This window comes from Apodemus sylvaticus, chromosome 9, assembly GCF_947179515.1.
Source record: "Apodemus sylvaticus chromosome 9, mApoSyl1.1, whole genome shotgun sequence".
In the NCBI taxonomy this organism is placed as follows: domain Eukaryota; kingdom Metazoa; phylum Chordata; class Mammalia; order Rodentia; family Muridae; genus Apodemus; species Apodemus sylvaticus.
In genome coordinates, this window is record NC_067480.1 from 112,992,991 (window position 1) to 113,014,790 (window position 21,800).

The following is a 21,800-nucleotide window of genomic DNA, read 5'->3' on the forward strand; positions in this document are numbered from 1 at the left end:
GTTTATGGGACAACTTTTACATTCCACTCTAGATGATCCAGGAGTGAAGACAAATGTTATCAAACGAGGTAAATCACAAACAAATTTTTTCTTTTTCTTATTTTGGTTTTTCAAAACAATTTTTTTCTTTTTCTTTTTCTTTCTTTTTTTTCTTTCTTTCTTCTTTTCTTTTTCTTCTTCTTCTTCTTCTTCTTCTTCTTCTTTTTTTTTTTTTTTTTTTTTTTTTTTTTGATTTTTGAGAAAAGGTTTCTCTGTGTAGCCCTGGCTGTCCTGGAACTAACTCTATTGACAAAGCTGGCCTCGAGCTCAGAAACCCACCTGCCTCTGCCTCCCAAGAGCTGGGATTAAAGGTGTGCACCACCACTGCCCAGCAACAATTATTTTCTTTACAAGGGGGCTTACCACAGGATTTTTAAAATAGCAAGTTCTATTGCTGAAACTTCTGTTCTTGGGACATATTGACTCATCTACATAGCAAATAGCCCCTTTAGGTAATGCCTGCACTATGACACACACTTAGGTGTCTTCATAAGCTAACTAAATTCTTCACATGGTTTCTGTTGGGTCCATTTAAAAACAAATATAGTGTCATGGTTTTCAAATGAATTTTTGAAAAGTTTTACTTTTATTGCATATGTATGAGTGTTTTTTCCTACATGTATATGTGTGGTTCATATGCACACAGGAGCACAGAGGTCAGAAGAAAGCCTCAGATCTAGAACTGGAGTTACACATGGCTGTGAGCCAGGTGGGTCTGGGGAACCAAACTCAAGTCCTCTGCTGAGTCAGCTCTATTCCCTCAAATGAATTTTAACCCATTTATTAATATTTATTAAATAAGTCCTGGGCCTGTATTTAGACACCATAAGGATATCTTATGGGATATGAAAATATCTGTTCCGATAGAAAACTAAAGAAAATGTATTTCCTAAATACAACTGTGTGGTTTAACAGTTGGCAAACACTTCCCAAGTTTAATATCATCTGTCTTGTGTTATGTACCCCATTTCTATCGAGCTCACTGTTCTGTCTTCCTGCATACAGAAAGCATTCAGCCAGTTAAAAAAAAGTTGGATGATTTAATGGACTAAAGTCTGTCACTTAAGTGACACTTAATAGTGACACTGCGGTGAAAGCTGGGGACCTCTTCATGCTGAGGACGCCCTTTACCACGCTAATACTCCACTATTCTAACATGTCTACATTTTTAAGAATATATTTAACATATTTGGTACATTAGCTAATATTTGACATGTTAGAACATCACTTTAAAAGACCTGGTTAAGTGAAGTTATATGTATGATTTTTAAAGTAAACATAGTTTATGATATTTTTGAGAGATTTTATTTGTACAATATTAGCTCATTTAATGCTATACACACATACACACACATTTGTATACTGATACTTTAGCTCTAGCACAATAAAATTTTCAGTTATGACTCAAATTGATGATTTCCTGAGCAGCTCCTTCATGCAAGTGCTATGCCAGATGCTAAGTCACACTCTGTCTGGGAGTTTACTGTTTCGAAAACCACTAAATTAGAGAGATAGATTAAAAAAAAACCCAACCAAATGACAAGGTTAAAAAATAACATAATGTGCTTTAAAGGTTGGTGATAATGGAGCCCAGGTAGGAGGTGCCTAAGAATCCTTCAGCACCAACTTAATAGCTCTTGCTGTGTGGCGGGGGCTATTCTGAGGGCCAACAACCAGAGATAAAAAGAGGTAACCTGGGAGAAAAGGGCCTTGATCTGAACGTATGTATGTCCCCAAATCCCTGCAGAAACGTGTCCCTCTGTGTAACATGATTAAAGGCAAATCCTTCAGGATAAAGCTCTTCCACTCTCTGACATGGCCACATGAGGACACGGTGAGAACTCCACAGAGAGTCCTCTCTGTGACTCTCCAGATTCCAGGACTGTGAGAACTGTCTCTGAAGCCACCCAGTTAGTACTCATCCATGTGTCTGCATACATGAAGGCACTGGAGTTACAGTAAGTAAATGTATCCTCACCATGCACTGAGGAATGAGAAACTGCACCAGTACAGTTAATAGTGTTATAAATATTAATAGCTAAGAACACAAATCCAGACTGTGAGGTACTTCATTTTGGAGCTCCTTGCCTTAAGCTCAGATAAACTGTTGACAAATAACACAAATTTGTAGGGGCAATGCTAGCTGTTCTTGCAGAGGACCTGGGTTCCATTTCCAGCATTTACATGGCCACTTACAACCTCCTGTAACCCCAGTTTCAAGAAATCCAATGCTCTATTCTGGCATCCATGGACACCAGGTACCTAGAAAGTACACAGACAAAAATGCAAACAAAACACCCATACACTAACTAACTAACTAAATGATAGATAAATTTGTAGCATGCTTTACAAAAATATAGCTGGGCAGTGGTGGAACACACCCTTAATCCCAGCACTTTGGGAGGCAGAGGCAGGTGGATTTCTGAGTTTAAGGCCAGCCTGGTCTACAGAGTGAGTTCCAGGACAGCCAGGGCTACACAGAGAAACCCTGTCTCGGAAAAACAAAACAAAACAAAAACAAAAAAACAAAACAAAAACAAAAATAATCAACACACAAAGTCCTTAGTGAATATTTTTCTGCTGAGTTACTTGTCCTACAAACATTTTTATTCATCATTTTTGTACTGAGTCAAGGTTTCACTGTGTAACCCAGACTTGCCTCACACTCAGCTAGGATTATAGGCATTGCCATCATCCTGGCCCCCAAACCAACTGAGCACAAACAAAGTACAGCATGATGCACACTAGTGACCCTGCTGAGGGAGTGACTGGAGACAGGGACCGTGACTCCTTCACCATCATGTGAGATGGCATGTGGCTCCATGCTATGTGTCTCTTACCAAATCAGAATATTAATGAATAAACCTTATTTCTGTTTCAAGCTCCTATTGTGTTATACAGACAATGCTCTCACCAAGATGCTAGAAGCATCAGGTCCTCGCGGCCTGAGTAGGTGTTTACCACTCTGGTAACTAGTTTTCAGTCTTTTAGTTCCTGGCTCCCAGGTTTGGGGTTTTGGTGTTGTTATATGGTGTGGTTGAATCCTCTCAAAGCAGCCCTTCTGCTTGGACATATTTGAAGTATGATCCTAAAGTTTCCCCAGAGCTCCACTCAATAGAGGCTCTGTCCAGGCATTGTCAGAAATAGGCAGGCATTGTCAGAAAAGTCCCCTTTCCCCTGGGGGTAGGAAAGGATGGAGATTCATATATCCATTAGAGTTTATATCCATCTGTATATCCATAGAACTTATTAGAGTTTTTTCACTCTTAGTTTTGATTTCCTTTGTCCCAAAATACAATTTCTTTCACTCCATAATTCCTCTTTAGAGTCACCTAGCATAGTTCTAATGTATTTATTTTAGGTCAGGGTGTGCTTTGAGTACTACAGGGGTAGGGAGTAAAAACAGACAGATCTTACCTGTCACAATTTCCTGCAGATGAAGAGCCTGAAGATTCAGCTTGAGTGCTGGGTCCAGAAAGCCACAAGGACAAATAGTACAGCAAGCACTTGGGACCACATTTCCAGACACTAAACTTGCTGCCTCACACACCTTCTTGCTACTTCTCTCTCTTGATGTCAATCAACAAATGTCCAGGTGGAAGCAGCTGGAGAGGCATTTGACATAATTTAGGTGCAGTCCTTACAACATGATAACACAAGTATAATTTTATCTCAGAGAGAAAAAGTATGTCCTCAGTGAGAGTGGGAATGACCTTCTAATAGCCCTCAGTGCTTCACAAGTACACATACCTCATGGATAATCCTTATTTTGATTATTTTTCAGCAGTGTCCTGAAGGAACTGGTGTGAGACCAGGTCAGCTTACTCAGTGAAAATTGGGTTTGGTTGCAAGTTCAAGTTCCCCACAAAACAGCTACTTTAGCAATTAATATAACCTTCTAGGGAAGGAAATGGAGCCAATGATGCCACCCATGCCAGACTCATTGCTATATGACAATATAAAGGTTAATTTGAATATATAATAGCACAATAATGTTACAAAGCTAAGGCCTGTGATCTTAGTTGAGAACAGCTGGCCCAGCTTTAAGACTTGTCCCTTCAGGGAAGGCCACTTAGATGAGCTTCCCAGACACAAAAATAAAAGGAGTGGATTGAATATTTTTAAACACTAATTTTAAAATTTCCTCTCAGCTCTGAAATTGTTTCTACCCCCAAGTATCACATAAACAACTAGAAAGTTTTACAAGATGTCTCTCATTCCTAATTTAACATCTCATTTATTTTTTCAGTACTCTTTCATTGTATTTTTGTTAGATGCCTAGTAGTTCATGTTTTCATAAACAGTGCAACAATTTCCAATAACATGATACATTATAAGAGCATACAAACAGGTATGAAGCACAACTTTATAACGTGCAAAAACTTGAGGACTCTGTCTCCTACGAATGATGAGAGAGATTTCTCACACAAATACTAGAATATAGTTGAAGCCTACACTATTTTGTTAAAATAAAAACCGTTACTTCATTGTAATTATTAGTGAGCGCAGAGGCTGTTTACTTGGTTCTTCGCCACTGCCAGTCTGTGATCTCGGGTTATCCTTTCTATGGCTCATTTTCCTCATCCCAGAAGCAAACCTTCTAGTAGCACATCAGGCTGATCTGAGGAATAACTGTGTAGCAGTCGTTGGGCTGCCGCTACTCCTTTATCTTATTATTCCGCACACTTAAACTGGTGGGGTAAAAGTATCTTTCCAGGGAGCAACACTTGATGCTTACTATGTCGGAGGAGAGGGGATTACAGAGTGTTACTTGGGCTTACTTTATGTAGAAGGGAGCCTAGGCAATACGCGATTGAGACATTGTAAAAAGCGAAAAGAAGGATGACTTCAGACATGGCAATGCCAACTGAGGGTCACAGCTGTCTGCCCTCTTCCTCGATTCCGTCTCTCCAAGCAGTCGGGAGAATTCCTGAGGCCCCAGCCCTGGGACGTCACAGGAGGCGGGACCAATGGCGGCCTGCTAGCGTTGCTTAGTCTTCCGTGCTTCCGGCGCGGCCCAGGCAGGACTCCCGTCCGCTCTCGGTCCCAGTTCGTCCTCTTGGCTGAACTGCGTCAGCCAAGTGTGCCAGCCAGGAACTCTACCCTCTGTGAGAGGCATCGCGTCTCCGGCGCGCTGAGTGACACCGGAGTTCCGCCCCCGCGCGTCACTTCCGCAACGCTTCCGCCGCAGTGCCTTGTGGGTAGCCAGCCAGGGGTCTCCTGGCGACAACCATGGCGGGGGATGTGGGTGGCCGCAGCTGCACGGACGCGGAGCTGCTGCTGCACCCTGAGCTGCTATCCCAGGAGTTCCTCCTCCTCACCCTGGAGCAGGTGGGGTGCTCGGCCCGACCGAGGACGGACGGGCAGCCGGGAGGACAGGCAGGCCTGCGGGAGGCTCGTGGCCGCTCCCCGCCCACACTGATCCGATGGGGCTTGCCTCCTTTCATCCCCAAAGGAAGCCTCCCGAGAGTGACTGGAATCTCCGGAAAAGCCTCAATAGCTTGGAAAGGGTGTCTCATATGACCACCGCTGCCGGTGTGCAAGCAGCGGCCTGCGGAAGAGATAGACTAGGAGAACAGACCGGGAGGGGAGAAGTCTGGGGCAGTCAGGGCTGGATCCAAAACATCTGAAAAATAGTCTGTTAGGTAGCCTCTCCCCTCTCTTAGAGATATTCAAGTCCCAGAGAGATGGAACTACTTCCTAAGATTATAATCAGGACACAGTCACCATTAGGAGAACTTAAAGCGCACCTGGCTTTCCATGTGGTGCTTGTGTCCCCCCACCCCACCCCCCACCTGCCCCGGCGGTGTAACCTAAGATAATAGCAAATCATAAAAGAAAAGCCTGATGTTTTATTTAAAATGACAGAACTGCTGAAAGTTTCTCTAGAATTTTACGTGGCACGTTTTGTTTTCCATGTGTTTTTTCTTCCCCTCAGTGCCATATCTTTCTCTAATATCTTGAAGTTCTCAAGTCACTATTTTAATAATGACTTTTAGCCTGTGGTTCTCAAGCTTTTGATCACATCAGGATAATCAAAGGCTTACTAAAACATATTATTGAGCCCCATCATGTGCTTCTCTTTAAGTAGGTTCCATATGTGCCCTGATACTGCATTTTAACCAGTTCTTGCAGATGACCCAAGGACAACACATTTAAGCACCACTGCCAGAAGGCAGCCCCATCCAAGCAGATGAAGTCCTCTGGGAACGTTGTCCAAGATCCTCCCACCCGGAGTAAATGCAAGTGAAAGCCAGCAATATGCTGTACGAAAGAGGAATACCATAACTCAACAACTTAAAAATGAAGTAAAACGAAACAGCTGGCATTGGTTTTGTTTTTTTCATTTTTACAAAGCATACGTTTCCCCAATTTTTCCCGAGTGTTTTGCATTATTGTGCTCCAAGATGTTGGGAGGGAACTGGGATATGAGAGAGAATAAGTTATTGAAGTTATTTAGGCATAGGGGTGGGACAGACTGCTAATGGTGTATTGTTACTGTCATGAGAATGGAGAGTTAAGTTTCCTTCTGCAGTAGTGCAGTGTCTATGTCTGTGTCTGTATGTGTGTTTTGGGTTGGGGGTCTCCATAGCAAAGCCAGTACTTGCCATACTTAAGGCGCTGGGTTCAGACACCAGCACCAAAACAAAACAAAATGCAAGTACCCACCACATGAAAAGAAACATGAGAAATAAAACGCAAGGAGACTGAGATCCCACCCCACCAATCTGACTGTAATAGTCCCACTCAGTAGCTTTTGGACAGAATTTGATGCTTTTTTTCTTAGAATCTGTTTTTCTCAGGCAATGTCCCATTTTTATTTAGATGAAGAAGGTAGTGATTGATGTTGGTGAACCTCTACTTCTGGATTTGGCCAGCAGTTACGGGCAGTAGTCCTCTAAGTGAGGGCACATGGTCACTCTAAGATGAAGCTGAACTTTACAGAGTTTAATGGGTCTTAAATACCTTATCTGATAATACAGTTTGACTCTTACATAATTCTGAAAATAGCTTTATAATTTACTTAAGCATAATGCTTTCACCATGTTATGTGGATAAGTAGTTTTTAAATGAAAGGTGGTTTTGAAGTTACTTTTGTTTTCTTTCACACAGAAGAACATAGCTGTTGAAAATGATGTAAGAGTAAACAAAGACAACCTTACTGACCTTTATGTCCAGCATGCCATACCATTGCCTCAGAGGGATTTGCCAAAGAATAGATGGGGGAAGATGATGGAGAGGAAAAGAGAGCACCACGAAGCGAAAGATGAGACCAGAAGGTACTTTTTTGTGGTTGATAATCTAATCCTTTGTAACTAAAAAGTTGTTTGTTTTTTTCCCACCAGGTAAACTTAGGCAGGCAAAAAACAAACAAGAAAAGTCATTTATTTGGTCACTGTGGCTGAGCACCAAGTGCTATGGCTGTGGGTGACAGTGACATCCCTTGTTTCACTCTTTGAAAGAAACTTAATCAAGTTGAGTGCATGATATGATGGGCAGAGATAAATGGCTAAGGAGACAGGTGAGTCATGGAGGAATAATGATAAACCAGCCAGCGGCTACTTAACTGCAGAATGACATAGTTCTGCAGAACTGTAGAAAGAACTGTAAGTAGAGATGTGTCCTATATTCCACACTGAGTGTCTGGGTCAGTGATGTGTCTTTCACGCATCACTCCAGGATTGGAGGCAGGGGGAGGTAAAACACCTACTGTGAATCAACTTAGGATTGTGGGATCAAGTGAAGCTTGCGAATTTTGAGGATTTGCCTTTACTCTGAGGTAAGAAACCATGAGAAGGTTTTGAGACATAGATGGCCCCATACAATGATATTTTTAATAGGATCACTCTCCCTCCTGAACTGAGAAGTAACTTATGGTGGGACTTTTAAAGATGGTGTACTGTAGTAGACCTGGCCCTGGTGGCAGGGCATGGGTGAGCTGGCCCCAAAGGCCTGAAAGAGGGTGAGCTTGCCCTGCCCCTTGCCACTGTGGCATTGGGTAAGCGAGCCGGAGCAGTGCTGGAGAGCTGGCCCTGGTGGTGTGGGTGCTGGACGCTGACCAGCTCACCTACCACCCAGGCCCAGAACCAGAGCATCTACCCCATCTGTGATCTGCTGCAGCGTGTGAATGGACTGGCTCTGCAGATCCGAAGGTGCAGGGCAACAACAGGATATTTGAGAGGAGTCCCAGTAAGGATTTAGTATTGACAGAGTAGCAGAAGCCAGAGGCCTTGAACCAATGCAGTGAACATTTGCACTAAAGATGTCTTGACAGAAGGGTGTAATGTGTGATACACTGTCACTACAGCTTGTTTTGTTTTTATTTTATGTATTTTTCTTTTGGTAAGGAGGTTGCAGGGGCAAATGCGAAGGAACAGGGAGATGATTGGGATGGGATGCATGATGGGAACTCACAAAGACTCAATAAAGAGTTAAGAGAAGGAGAGGAAGAAAAGAACGGAGGAGGAGGGGAGGGTGAGGGTGTGCTATTATCCAGGCAATAAATGATATTTTTGACTAAGGAATTTGATGGGCTTAGGTCTAGAAGTATTTTGAAGGTAGAACCAATAGAATTTTTGACTTTTGAGTCAAGTAAGATCCTAACCTTTTTGACTAATGTGGAAATGAAGAGGGTAAGGCACAGTCATGTAATTCTTAAAATATTCCTAAATTTCAGAAAACTAATCACATTATTTTAAAAAGAAAATTGCATTTGATTAGTAAATGTTGACTACAACTATGTTGTATGATCAGCACTGAACATTTTGCTTATTACTAGGACATATGTTCAGTGCTGATCATACTTTCCTTCAAAGCTAAACTTAATAGCCCCTGGGTATTGTTTAGAAAAGATCTTTGGCTTTATCTTAAGAATTTGCAATTTGGAGGCTGAGATTTAAAGCTCAGTTATAGAGCACTTACCTAGATGGTGTGTAAGGTCTGGGTTTCATACCAGCACTGTAGGACTCCTAACCCCCCAGTTCTGCTCGTGCATACACACAAAGTTTTACAATTTGAATCTTGAACTAGAGCATTATAGTTGAAATTATCTAAAAGTATCCTGTTTTGATGAACTCATCATTTTTTTCCTATGGAGAAAAACATGGATTCAGAGGAATGCTATAACTAGCCCATGGTGAGACACAGTGTATTAGTTACGTTTCTGTTGCTGTGATATAGCATCATGGCCAAGGCAGCTTATGGAAGGAAGAGTTTATTTGGCTTATGGTTCAGGGGGATAAAAGCCCACCACCATCACAGTGAGGAGGCACTGTAGCAAGCCCTGGGCAGGCTGTCAGAAACAGCTGAGAGCTCACATCTCAGACTCCAAACGGGAAGCAGAGAGAGCAACCTCCAAATGGTGTGCCTTTAAGCTGTGGGTCCTGACCCCTTTGGGGGTCAAATGACTCTTCCACAGGGGTTGTCCACGGCCATCAGAAAACAGATACTTACATTACAATTCACAAGAGTGGCAACATTAGTTAAGAAGTAGTAATAAAAATAATTTTGTGATTTTGGTGGGGGGGGCACAACATGAGGAACTGTATTAAAGGGTCGCAGCATTAGGAAGGTTGAGAACCACTGCACTAGAGCCTGTGGCCACAGAGTACATGCCCTCCCTCAGATGACGATACTGACCAAAATGAGGGTGGGCATGGAGGCTCAATGCCTGAATGAAGATGGAGGTTGTGTTTCAGAGTGTAAGCGTGCTCCTTGGGTCTGTGAACACCAGGGACTTACCTTACAGTGGGTTTATAGAGTATGCTTGTTTTATAAACAAGGCACTAGCTTGCCGAAGTTATTCACAGCCTCAGCCTTCACATTCACTCACCCCTCCGTCAGTAATTCACCCAGAGCAATGCTCAGTCCTGCCAGCTCCATACACTGAAAGTGCCTTGTGCCGGTCACTATTGCTAATCTTCTATACCTTGTTTTTATTCTGTGTTTTCTATGACCTTGCATGTTCAAATCCACGAGTATTCACAATTACCTGCATTGTTCAGGCCTGTGCTTTGGAACAGTGAGATGCACCAGTTAGCCAGTGGGCGTGAAGATTCATCAAATCCTATGATTATAATTGTACAGATATTTTAATCACTGATGAGAGGGTATCCAGACCTTGGAGACACTTGGTGACTATAGTAGTCGTGCATCCAGCAGTAGACAGATGTGAGCTCCCATCTTGAACTGCAAGCAGGAAATAGAGAGCAAACTGGGGACAGCAGGAGTCTGACCTCTCATCGCCCGCCCGCCCACCCGCCTCATTGAGGGACTCCTTTGGAAAGGCCACAGCTCCTAAACTGCCCAAAGGCACCGCCTGCTGGGGACCTAGCATTCACACTCCCAGACTGTGAGGGACATCTCATTATAAACGATAATGAAATTTCTTAGAAATAAATATTTTGTCCTTTAAAGCACTAGAAAGTTGTTTCTTTTGGGCCTGGGAGTCTTATTTTCCACAGTGTGTTCACTAAACCTTGTTGCTGATTGCTCTGCCAGCCTGTGTGGTGCTTTACAAGAGAACGTGTCTCTGCTTTCAGGGGCGGTGCTATGGATGGATTAAGAAAAAGACCCCTCATCGTATTCGATGGGAGCTCAACAAGCACGAGCATCAAAGTGAAGAAGACGGAGAACGGAGCGCACGAGCGGCTCAGGCCTCCTGCCCAGACGGGCTCCATCGGGGATACCTTGCGGGAGTCACCGAATTCGTCTTCCAGGAGTTCACCCCTAGTTCTGTTTTCCAATTTGCCTGTGAACAATAAAATGGAGCACAACAATAATGACAGTAAACACAACCATGACTTAACGCATAGGAAGAGCCCTTCGGGTCCAGTGACGTCACCACCTTTGTCCCCTGTTGGAACTACTCCTGTGAAATTAAAGCGGGCTGCTCCTAAGGAAGAGGCCGAGGCCACAGTAAGTGTGGGGGCTGCTTCTGTATTGAGTGTGGCACTCAGCATCCACCCTGTCGCCCCAGGGCAGCTGGCTGGGCTTGTTTCCCTTTGGGGGTGCATCAGGCCTATTTCCTTTAGTGCATTTTGATGTGAAAACAGAAGAGAGTTTAAAATTTGGCTCCGTGTCAAACTATAATGGAATTTTTATAGTTAAACTGACACCCTTTCCTTACCATACTGATACAAAGGATCACCCTGAGACCAGTCCCTGCATCAGGGAAGGCTTAGTGGTCCCACCTGCACAGAACCCACTGGTGCCCTGAAGGGGGCTGCCTCGCCTGCCCAGGCCCTCAGCCTCCCCAGTCCACCCCAGTAGGTATCTCTGCCTGACTGTACAGTGTGCATCCCTGGCCGAGCCGGGCCGCGGGCTGCGGAACACAGGGTGAGGCTCCTGTAGTTCAGTAATTGCCCACAGTGCCCACGTGCTGCCCTGGGACTCGGTAGCAGTCTGGTTTTATATCCTGTAGCTCATATATTTGAATCCTGAAGTTTAAAGATCTACAATGATTATTATTTCTGAAAGTTCACTAACTTTCTTTCTATGTAAAATGAATGTAGAGAAGCAGATTTCATAAAATTTTCTCTTTTCCATCTTGGAATCAAAAAGCTGAATATTCCTTTGTTGGTGAGGTCCAGAATGCTGTTGTCTAGGGCAACACATTGGTAAAGTGGTATCTGGGCCTCGGCCCCAAGTCTGCTTGTACTTACCTTTAACCTCCCTAGACCCTACTCTTCCCTAAACTACTTAGTTAGACTTTCCTCAACACCGAACTACTTAGCTGGGAAGGGTAGAGTTTAAGGGGAGGGAGTCTCTGACATACGTGTGTGCTGCCTTCTGAAGCATCTGGGTGCTTGCATTCTGTGTGTCACGGCTGCGTGACTTTTTCAGTTAGGTGGCCAGACTACTGTTATTACAGAGCATATGCTGGACACCAATCTGCATACATACTTACTTTAGCCTCTTTTGTGAGATAGAGGAAAATGTGGGATGAAAAGAGAATCCAAGGCTGGAGAGATGGCTCCGCGGTTAAGAGCAATGGCTGCTCTTCCAGAGGTCCTGAGTTCAATTCCCAGCAACCACACGGTGGCTCACAACCATCTGAAGGGGATCCAATGCCCTCTTCTGGAGTGTCTGAAGACAGTGACAGTGTATTCATATACATAAAATAAATAAATGTTTTTAAAAACTAATTTAAGGGCTGGTGAGATGGCTCAGCGGTTAAGAACACTGACTGCTCTCCCGAAGGTCCTGAGTTCAAACCCCAGCAACCACATGGTGGCTCACAACCATCCGTAATGAGATCTGACCCCTGTTCTGGTGTGTCTGAAGACAGCTATGGTGTACTTACATATAATAAATAAATAAATCTTTAAAAAAAAAAAAACTAATTTAAAAAAAGAAAAAGTAATAATCCACATCTGAAATACTAGTACAAAGAGGAGTGAGCCCTTGAGGCATATGTATTTATACAGCCATGAGCTTTGCATAAACATGTGGGTACAGATAGGTAGATATTACCTTAGAAAGGTAAATATTTAGTGAACATGTTTCATGAGGTCTAGACTATGACATCAGGGAGGGAGGTGGGCTAGGACCTTCAAGAGAGGCCTATTCCCTATACCTTCTATAGTTACTGGTTCTTATGTTTGTGAGCTAAGATTCAGGGTGTGTGTGTGTAAATGATTTGGGTGTAGAACATTTGAGAACCACAGAATAGACAAATGGGAGCCAAGAGACTTACGTGGCTCTAATCTGAGCATCTTTGCCAGCAGAGGGCAGCAGTGCTCTTGCTCGGGTGGACTGTAGCCAGCCTAGGCTGCTGAGTGCGCATGTGAGCTTCTGAGGCATCTGCACTTATAAACTCCTTCTGTTCCCGTCTTCTAGGATCACCTGAAGCCTCCAGAAGTAAAGAGGAAGATACAGCATGTTACATGGCCATGAAAGGAAGCCTCCAAATTAAATAGAGCTGCAGCCGCAGTTTGCAGATGAGCCCACAGTATTTACAGAGGTCCTCAATACTGTGGGATTTTCTTGAGGTTTAAAATAGGTTTGGGAAAATGAGTCTTTCCCTTCTCTCCCTCCCTCTATTCCTTCTTCCCTTCCTTCCAGTGTCTTGACTTTCATGTCCCAATTAGAGAAGAATTTCTTTTTAAAATATAGCTTTGTACACGTCCTCTATAATTTTTTTTCCCAAGCAGAAGCACATAGCAGTTCACGGTATTGTGGTAGATATTGCCACCTGCATCTTGAAAGGTTTGCCAAGAAAAGCGTGTTGATGGTGTTGATGGCAAAGCTTTCTGCTCTTGAGTTACGTGTGCCACTTTGTCCCATGGAAAGTGAAGGGAAGTCAGGGCTGGCCACTCCTCCCTCTCAGTGGCAGGAGCTGCTTTACAGGGCCCTGCCTACTCTTTTCTTATGTGGCTTGAGTTCTCACTGTGAGTTCAGCTATTTCTTGCATGAGCTTTATCTTTTTAAAATAAGACTCATTTCAAAGTCTTCATGCTGGGTGATCATGTTAGAGGCAGTTCTCCGTGTCAGAAAGTTTGGGAATGATGGGTCCTAGAATTCTAGACATAAGAAAATTCAGAAGGTATGGTGGTTGGGGTGTTTATCAGTATGCTGTGGAGTAGGCAGTTGTCATGTCAGGACGCTGGAGCTGGAATTCATTGTAGAATGCAGCAGAAAGTGGACTCATTGCTGAAGAGGTTCATGTGCTGCAGTACAGCTTCCTGCAGGGCTGTCCCATGCAGGCTTAGTCTTTTTTTTTTTTTTTTTTTTTTTTTTTTTTTTTTTTTTGTGCAAGTAGCGTTATCCACTTGCATAATGCAGGCAAGTGAGAAAATACTGTTTGCTTTACATTCGTGATGTCTAGTGTCTGCTCCTTCCTTTATATTTCTAACTAAGGGCAAAAGATACTTTATACTTTTTTCCATGTATCGTCTTCAAATTGTTGGTTTGCCTTGTTAGTATGCCTTAGGGTCATCTCCTTTCTTTGATTTGTTAAAACAACCATTTTAGTTCATTTATCAGAATAGCCTTACACAAAATAATTCAGCCTTGCAGGTAAGTACTGTTCTTAGACCTCAATCCTGTAGTTTTTAAGTGTTCTGCTTTTTTTTTTTTTTTCAGACTAAATTTGTACACATGACAAGATTTATGATATTACGTGTTGCATGAATTGTTGAGGCTACAGTAACATTTTAAATACATTGTTATCTGCAGGGTTGATAAGTTAATATTGCTGAAAGGAACTGTGCTCCTATGTGTAATCGTCAAAGTAGATTTTAAAAGTGCAGCTTTTAGAGTACAACAACACATTGTATTTTATATTCAGTTGACCTCTCTGCTTCCACCGGTGTTTCTCTCTTTAAGGAGAGAGTTAGCCATTTGACAGTTTTAAGTCAGTGGGAACTTATTTTTAGTTACTCAGTGAAATTAATTTTTAATTTGTATATTTAACTTACAGAGTAGGTTGGTAATAACAGCTGAACTGTGTAACATTGTTGCTTCAAATTGAAGTTTATACTATGAGCATTCAGCATCTACATTCATATAGCAGCATATTATTGAGCTGTCTTGAGTTTGAAAAGTGGAGAAGCTCTGGCCCCTGCACTGTGTATTCAGTGCCTCCATCACAGAGCGCCATGCCTCCTGAAGGCATCATGGAACTGGCCTCCTCCGTGTGGTGAAGCCTGCCGACTACTGGGAGTTTGGAGCCAGCAGCATTGGGAGTATTGTTGGGAAGTAGTGTTTCAGTTTGGGTTCGAAGGACTCTGAGAGTGGTGAATAAGTCTGGAATAAGTTTACTTAGTAGTATATAGGGTTAGTATGGTTGCTTTTGATTCCGTATCCCATTGAGGCAAGCTATTCTTATTCCTGGGTTGGGCAAATGAATGGCATTAGAGGCAGTGGAAAGCTCTTGAGGTATAAAAGGCACCACATCTACCATTAGCAAGTCAGCCTGGTTCTTTTTTCCTACTTTGTATATCCTGGTCTCTTTCCCATTTTCCTACCTCTTCTCTAGGTCTAAGCTTCAGACTTAGATTTGCAGATTGTATTGTGTCTGTGACCTTATTCCATTCATTAAGGGGTGAAGATAGTCTGACCCCCAATCCTCTTACATCTGAGGGGGTCATGGACCCCTGTGTGGATCCTCCAGTCTAGAGTATGGTAGCAGCAGGACACCCAGCTGCTTCCCACAGGCTGTCACAACAGCATGGTTTGCCTCAGTAGCCTGATTAGTTAGGCAGCTGCCAGACACTTGGAAGTGTGGCTTCCCACTGCCCAAAGGCAGTGCTTGCTGGATTCAAATTCTTCAGAAGTGAAATTTTCGTTTGGAATTCTGTTTTGGTTGACTTAAGTTTGAGAGACAGTTCTAAAACTGATGTAGAAACTCATTCAACAGCAATGACCTTTTAAAAACTTACATTAAGTAAAACTGCCAGTAGATTAAATCATCCCCATATGTAAGAGCTTTCTCTACTTACTACTGTGGAATTTGAGCATTGTTGAGAGGCTACTAATTAGTCAACATGTTTTTAAGTGTGCTTTTATTAAATGCTTGTGTAACTTTTGTAATTCAGTATAGAAAAGGTTGACCTTGTAATGAGCATTTTTTGTATGTATAGACTTTTAAGTAGCCTTGTCCTTATTTAAATAAACTGAATAAAACTATGGAGCAGGTCTGTCATTTGCAATATGAATAAAATGAAAAAGTATTCCTATGACTTATGTGACTGAAGAAACTGGTTCAGGAAGTGGCATTATGTGTGGCATAATTTTATCCACATTCAAGCAACCCAGTTGGGTTCCCTTTTTTGAGCAAGAGGGCAGTTAGTGATACTGTGTTTACCTTGATTGACGTGAAGATATGCATCCCCAAGTGTTCCTAAGTAGTAAATGGGATAAAGCAGAAACTTAGTTGAGACACTTAAGGGGAAGTGATCTAAAGTGAACAGCTGATCTCCCATCTGGGGAGGGCAGGTGCTTTTCTGAGGCAAGTTCTACCTCAGCCCTCTTGCTTGTACCTTCTGAGTGCTGAGTACAGCTCTGAACTTAAGTGACTAATTCATAGCTGGGATCTTAAATGTTACTGCATTTGAAGACTGAAATTCTAAATCAAGTAACATGGAAAATACTCTGGTAATTTATTATTTCCAACCAAAAAGATGTAAGTCCTTGTGTATTTCTAATTCCCTCAAGTTGTATATCTTAGGGCTGAGCAGGGTTATTCAGTTCCTAATCCCATGCAGTGAGAGTGAACTAATGTATTTGGAATGACAGGATATGAAACAATAATTTATTCAGTAATTTATGTGTAGATGCACAGGAACTTATTTTATGCCTTGGCTTATAACTTGGCGACTTTTCTGTTCCTGTGGTAATACACTATACCCAGAGAAAGTTAGAGAAGAAAGTTTATTTTGCGCTTACCATTTCAGAGTGTCAGAATCCATGATGGCAGAGCAGAGGCAGCAGAGGCCAGATAGCAGGAGGCGCAGCTGATTGCTCATACCCTGAAACAGAAGCAAGCAGCAGAAAGCACACCATGCGAGCTATGAGTCTTGCAAAACCTCAAAGCTCAGCCCACCCCTACCCCTCACCCCCACCCCCATTGACGGAATTCTTCCAGCAAGGCCACATCTAATGCTCCTGTGTTAACTCTTCTGTTATGTGATAAGATACCTTGACCGAAGCAACTTTCGAAGAAGGCTTATTGTTTCAGGGGTTTGAGTTCATGATAGCCACGGTGAGGAACATGATAGGCATGCAGGCATGTGCTGGAGCTAACATCTTGAGACACAGCCATAAGGCACACAGAGTCTTTTGAAACTTAGTGTGACATACCTTCTCGAAAAAGGCCATGCCACCTGATTCCACCCAAAATAGTTGTACCAGCTGACAACCAAGTGTTCAAATGTGAACCTGTGGTGACCGCTCTCATTCAGATAGGCACATTCAACTCCCTGACCCTCAGTGACCCATGACCTCATATATCATAATGCAAAATGCAGTTTGTCCGACTTGAGAAGGACTCTGAACTGTCTTAGCACAGCTAAAAAGTCCAACTCTCTTCTTAGATCAAGGCAATCTCTAAATTGTAACCCTTACAAAACTTTTTTTTAAAAAGCAAATTACATACTTCCAACATAGAGTGCCACAGGATATACATTGCTATTCCAAAGGAAGGAATGGGGCATAGTGAGGAAACACTGATCCACAGCAAGACCAAAACCCGCAGTCTCGTGCGTCCCTCAAGACTCTGAAACCGGAACCACATGGACAACGCTGGCAGGTTCAGTGTCCTGCTTGGAATGGCGCTAAGCACACAGAATCACATGTGCTGCAGCTTCCTTTTGCTGCTGCTTTTTAGGAGCAGAAAATTCCTTAGGCCTTTCTTTTTTCCACAATTTGGTCTGGTCTTTCCCTGTGAGCCCTCATTCCTTTACTCCATTTTGAATTTATCTCTTTCTGCTCAAGCCTCAGCTCCAACATGAAGCTTCATGCTGCTCTCTTTCTCCACAAGTTATATTTCATTTTGCCCCAGTTCTGATTAGAGCGAATAATTCTATTAATCACATGATGGAGCCCATAGCAGTCCATGTCTTGAAATATCCTTCATCAAGGAAATTAACCTAGTACTTAACAGTTTAGCCTCAGGCAGATTCTTAGGACAACGGCAGAAAGCAGCCATGTTCTTTGCCAGAATATCTAAGGACTGGTCTGTGATCCAGCTGCTCATATTGTTTTCCTCTGAAGCTGCTCAAGCCGGGCCTCTGAAGTCCACATTGCTCTCAGCACTACTTGTTAGTATTGTTTAAGCTCCACCCCATAATTACCTGGCAATAGCCAGGTGTGCCCCGCCCCATAGACGGCCCACTATAAAAGGGGCTACTTGCCCCTCCTCTCTCTCATAGCTCTTGCCTCTTGGCACTCTCACCTCTCTGCCCCTCTTGGGCTCTCCTCCCCTCCCCCTTCCCTCCATGTGGTCATGGCCACCCTCCACTCCTCCGCTTCTCTCTCTGTCTCACTCTCTCTCTGCCTTTCTAACTCCCATCCTCTGCCCTGAATAAACTCTATTCTATACCATGCCTGTGTGTGTGTGGTCCCTCACGGGGAAGAGGTGCCTGGGTCTGGTCCTGCCTAGGCACTCCCTTCCCCCACATTGCCGTACCACATTCCCTAAACCCCTTTCTCTCTTTTTATAACCCCATCACTACTGTCTTCTGAGCTGCTACTAGAATGGCCCATTAAGCCCTGCTTGCAGCATTAGGCAGCTTTCTTAGTCCAATGTCCCAAATCATCCACATTCTCCCAGAAAGTGGCATGGTCAGGCCTGTCCCAGCAATAGCCCACTCTCTGGTACCAAATTCGTACTAGTCAGGATTCTCTAAAGGAACAGAATTAGTAGAATGAATGAATCCTATCTGCTGCTGAAGTCCTAGGGAAGTCCTAGAGAGCTGATAGTCAATATTGGAATTCTGAAAATATGTGTTCAAACACCAGTGAAGGACTGTCTCAGAAGTCAAGTAACAATGGATACATACAGACTCTCCATCCAAAAGATACAGAGTATACATTCTTCTCAGCAGCCCATGGATCCTTCTCTAATTATAGACCACATCCTAGACATAAACCAAGTGTTAACAAAATACAAAATAATTAAATAATTTCCTGCATTTTATCAGAACATGATAGAATAAAACTAAAAATCATTAGTAACAAAAATTATAGAAACCATGAAAAATGGGCAAATAATTCTATTAATCACGTGATGGAGCCCATAGCAGTCCATGTCTTGAAATCTCCTTCATCAAGGAGATTAACTTAGTACTTTACAGTTTAGCCTCAGGCAGATTCTTAGGACAAAAGCAAACATTGCTGTTTTATGATTTTAAAAATTATCTTTAAATTTTAGTATAATGCATTTTAATATAAAATTCTCTAATTAAGTTTATTCTTTGATAATTCAGTACAATCTATACAGTGAATTCTGGTGTGCTTTCTCCACCCATCTTATCCCAATAGCTAAGGGCTGGTCTCATCATTGATTAAGAAGTCTCTTTTTACAGCAAGCCATGGTAAATCCAAACACTCTCAGGATGCTGCTACAGATGCCGATACGAAGCAACTGTTGAGGGCTCTTCCCAAAATGGAGCATCTATATCAACCTTTCTAAGACTTAGGAAATGTTGTAGAAGAGAGTACAGAAAAAGTATATGGGCCAGACAATGAGAGGAAGGACACAAGACATCTGCATAAGACATAGGGGTTTTTCAGCATGTGTGATATATTCTTCATTAACCACATGGATTTACTGCCAGCTCTTACCAAACCTTTAAAGATGAGCTTGCACCAGTGCTCATTAAATAGTTCTGTAAACATAAAAAGAATGGAACACTGACAATCTGACAAACTCAGGAAGCTAGCATTACTCAGATAGGTTGAACACACACACATACACACATACACAACAGGGGGTGAATTATAGATCAGTTTCTCCCATTAACTATTTGGGAAGGATATGGTCTTGGAGGAGGTGAATCACTGGGGTGGACATTGAGATTTCAAAGGACTCCTTCCATTCCCAGTGCTCACTCTCATTGGTTGTGGATCAAGATGTATGCTCTCAACTGTTTCTTCAACTCCACCATCATGGAGTCTAACTCCCTGAACCCATAAGCCATATTAAATGCCTTCTTCTTTGTATGTTTATTTTCGAAATTGCATTTTAGTTAATTTCCTCCTTTCCTGTCTCTAAACAGTCCAGTGTATCCCTTCTTGCTCCCCTTCAAATGCACGGCCTCTTTTTTCGTCAGTTTAAATGTTTCCTTTTGTGGGGCGATGGTGGCGCACACCTGTAATCCCAGTACTTGGGAGGCAGAGGCAGGTGGATTTCTGAGTTTGAGGCCAGCCTGGTCTACAGAGTGAGGTCCAGGACAGCCAGGGCTATACAGAGAAACCCTGCCTCAAGAAATAAACAAAAAAAAGTGTTTCCTTTTGCAAGTTGTCTCGGTCATGGTATTTTATCGAAGCAATAGGGAAGTAACTGAGACAGTGGCAAAACCTCAAGTCAGCTCTAGGTCTAGAAGACCCAAAGTGGTTATAGTTACTTACCTGTTGCTGTGTTAAGACACTATGACCAAAAGAAGTATGGAGAAAGTTTTGTTTACAGTTTCAGAGGGGTAAGAGTCCCTCGTGGTGGGTGCATGGCAGCCGAAGCAAGAGACTGAAATCAATATCCACACACAAAAAGCAGAGAATGAACTGGAAGTGGGGTTCCAAAGCCCACCCTTAATAACACACTTCCTCCATCAAGGCCACCAACTGGGGAACAAGTGTTCAAATACTTGGAACTTTGGGGAACAGCTCTCATTCAAACCATCATACGCATTTCATATGCTATTAAACATCACCCAGTTTAAGAAACTTGTCTTGAAAAGCCACCAAAGACATGGTAAGCACTAGTGGGGAACCTGTTACCATTTTGGTAAAGGCAATACGATATCAAATGCCTTTTGAATGTTTGCTTATACCCATGGAGTAGTGCTGCTCTCGGGCTTGGTCAGAGATGCTGCTGTGTGCGGTGGATGATGACTAACAAGCGACCGGTGAGAGTTCAGCCGTCAGTGGGTTATCTGTATCACTCCATCCAAGGGAACACTGCAGAGAAGAGGGCAGAACCCAAGCCAGGGGACGGAAAGGACTGAGGAGAAACGCTGTCTTCTGGAGCTGGCATGCCCATTTTACTAACAAAATCAGAAACTCTGGTTATCAGCATGTACTGGCTGGTTTTATGTTGTCAACTTGACACAAGCTGGAATTATCGCAGAGAAAGGACCTTCCCTTGAGGAAATGCCTCCATGAGATCCAGCTGTGGGGCATTTTCTCAATGATCAAGGAGGGGGGGCATTGTGGGTGGTGCCATCCCTGGGCTGGTGGTCCTGGGTTCTATAAGAAAGCAGGCTGAGCAAACCAGGAGAAGCAAGCCAGTAAGGAACATCCCTCCATGACCTCTGCATCAGCTCCTGCTTCCTGACCTGCTTGAGTTCTTTTCCTGACTTTCTTCGGTGATGAACAGCAATGTGGGAAGTATAAGCTGAGTGAACCTGTTCCTCCCCAACTTTCTTCTTGGTCATGATGTTTGTGCAGAAATAGAAACCCTGACTAAGACACAGCACAAGATGGGGGCCCCCCGAATTCCATCATGTTTGGATGAGGGGTTTATAAGGCCCTGCCCCTCACTTAGGAGCTATTGTGATTAATGATTTCTTGGAAAGGGTAGCAGTTTTCTCCAATGGTGTAGTCATTGGTAAACTGTCCATGTTTGAGTAATGAGCCCCACCCATGCTCTTGCAAGCAACCCTAATAAAAGTAGGTGAATTATCACACCAGGTGATTGGAGAGGATTTGTTGGAGTTCAACAGGATTGGGAAGGGGACTAGAGAGGGAAATGGTGAGTCACAAATGACCTATGTACATTAGATACACATTTGATATAAAAAAAGAAAAAGGACATCCTGTACCCATTTAAAAAAAAAAAAAAACGAACCTGAACTTTCATTTGTACACTGAATGGCTGTGTTTTCTTTGGCATGGCTTGCCTCTTTATCTTAGGAAATCAAAGGCAGAAGCATCGCCGTGCTGCCATCCCAAAGAGAAATGAATGTCGTAGTCACACAAGTCGGGTCACTGTGTCCTAGCTTAGCCACTACACAAGATTCTTTTACAGACTGCTCTGCAATCTGCGTTGTCTGAGTGTGAGATCCTGAAGATGAGCTGGATACAATAGACCATCCTGTAAT

The 21,800-nt window shown here is 43.0% G+C and overlaps 2 protein-coding genes across 2 annotated transcripts in view; one reads left to right on the forward strand and one right to left on the reverse strand.

The window, feature by feature from the left end:
* Tgfbrap1 (transforming growth factor beta receptor associated protein 1) overlaps window positions 1-3,603 on the reverse strand; it is a 52,776-nt gene extending 49,173 nt beyond the window's left edge. The window contains exon 1 of the mRNA XM_052193236.1: window positions 3,457-3,603. The gene's annotated coding sequence lies outside the window, so the exon portion shown is untranslated. The remainder of the gene's footprint in view (window positions 1-3,456) is intronic.
* Window positions 3,604-5,211: 1,608 nt separating this feature from the next.
* On the forward strand, window positions 5,212-14,118 carry C9H2orf49 (chromosome 9 C2orf49 homolog). The gene is made up of 4 exons (XM_052193237.1): window positions 5,212-5,370; window positions 7,153-7,319; window positions 10,581-10,956; window positions 12,880-14,118. Exons 1-4 carry the CDS (start codon window positions 5,272-5,274, stop codon window positions 12,934-12,936), a joined length of 699 nt encoding a protein of 232 aa, XP_052049197.1. The 5' UTR covers window positions 5,212-5,271; the 3' UTR covers window positions 12,937-14,118.
* Window positions 14,119-21,800: the final 7,682 nt, after the last annotated feature.

Excerpts from the sequence above, each read along its gene's own strand:
- C9H2orf49 (XM_052193237.1), top strand. The coding sequence starts at position 5,272 with ATGGCGGGGGATGTGGGTGGCCGCAGCTGCACGGACGCGGAGCTGCTG. Across the intron at positions 5,371-7,152 it reads TCCTCCTCACCCTGGAGCAG|AAGAACATAGCTGTTGAAAA; the intron begins GTGGGGTGCTCG and ends TCTTTCACACAG. Across the intron at positions 10,957-12,879 it reads AGGAAGAGGCCGAGGCCACA|GATCACCTGAAGCCTCCAGA; the intron begins GTAAGTGTGGGG and ends CCCGTCTTCTAG.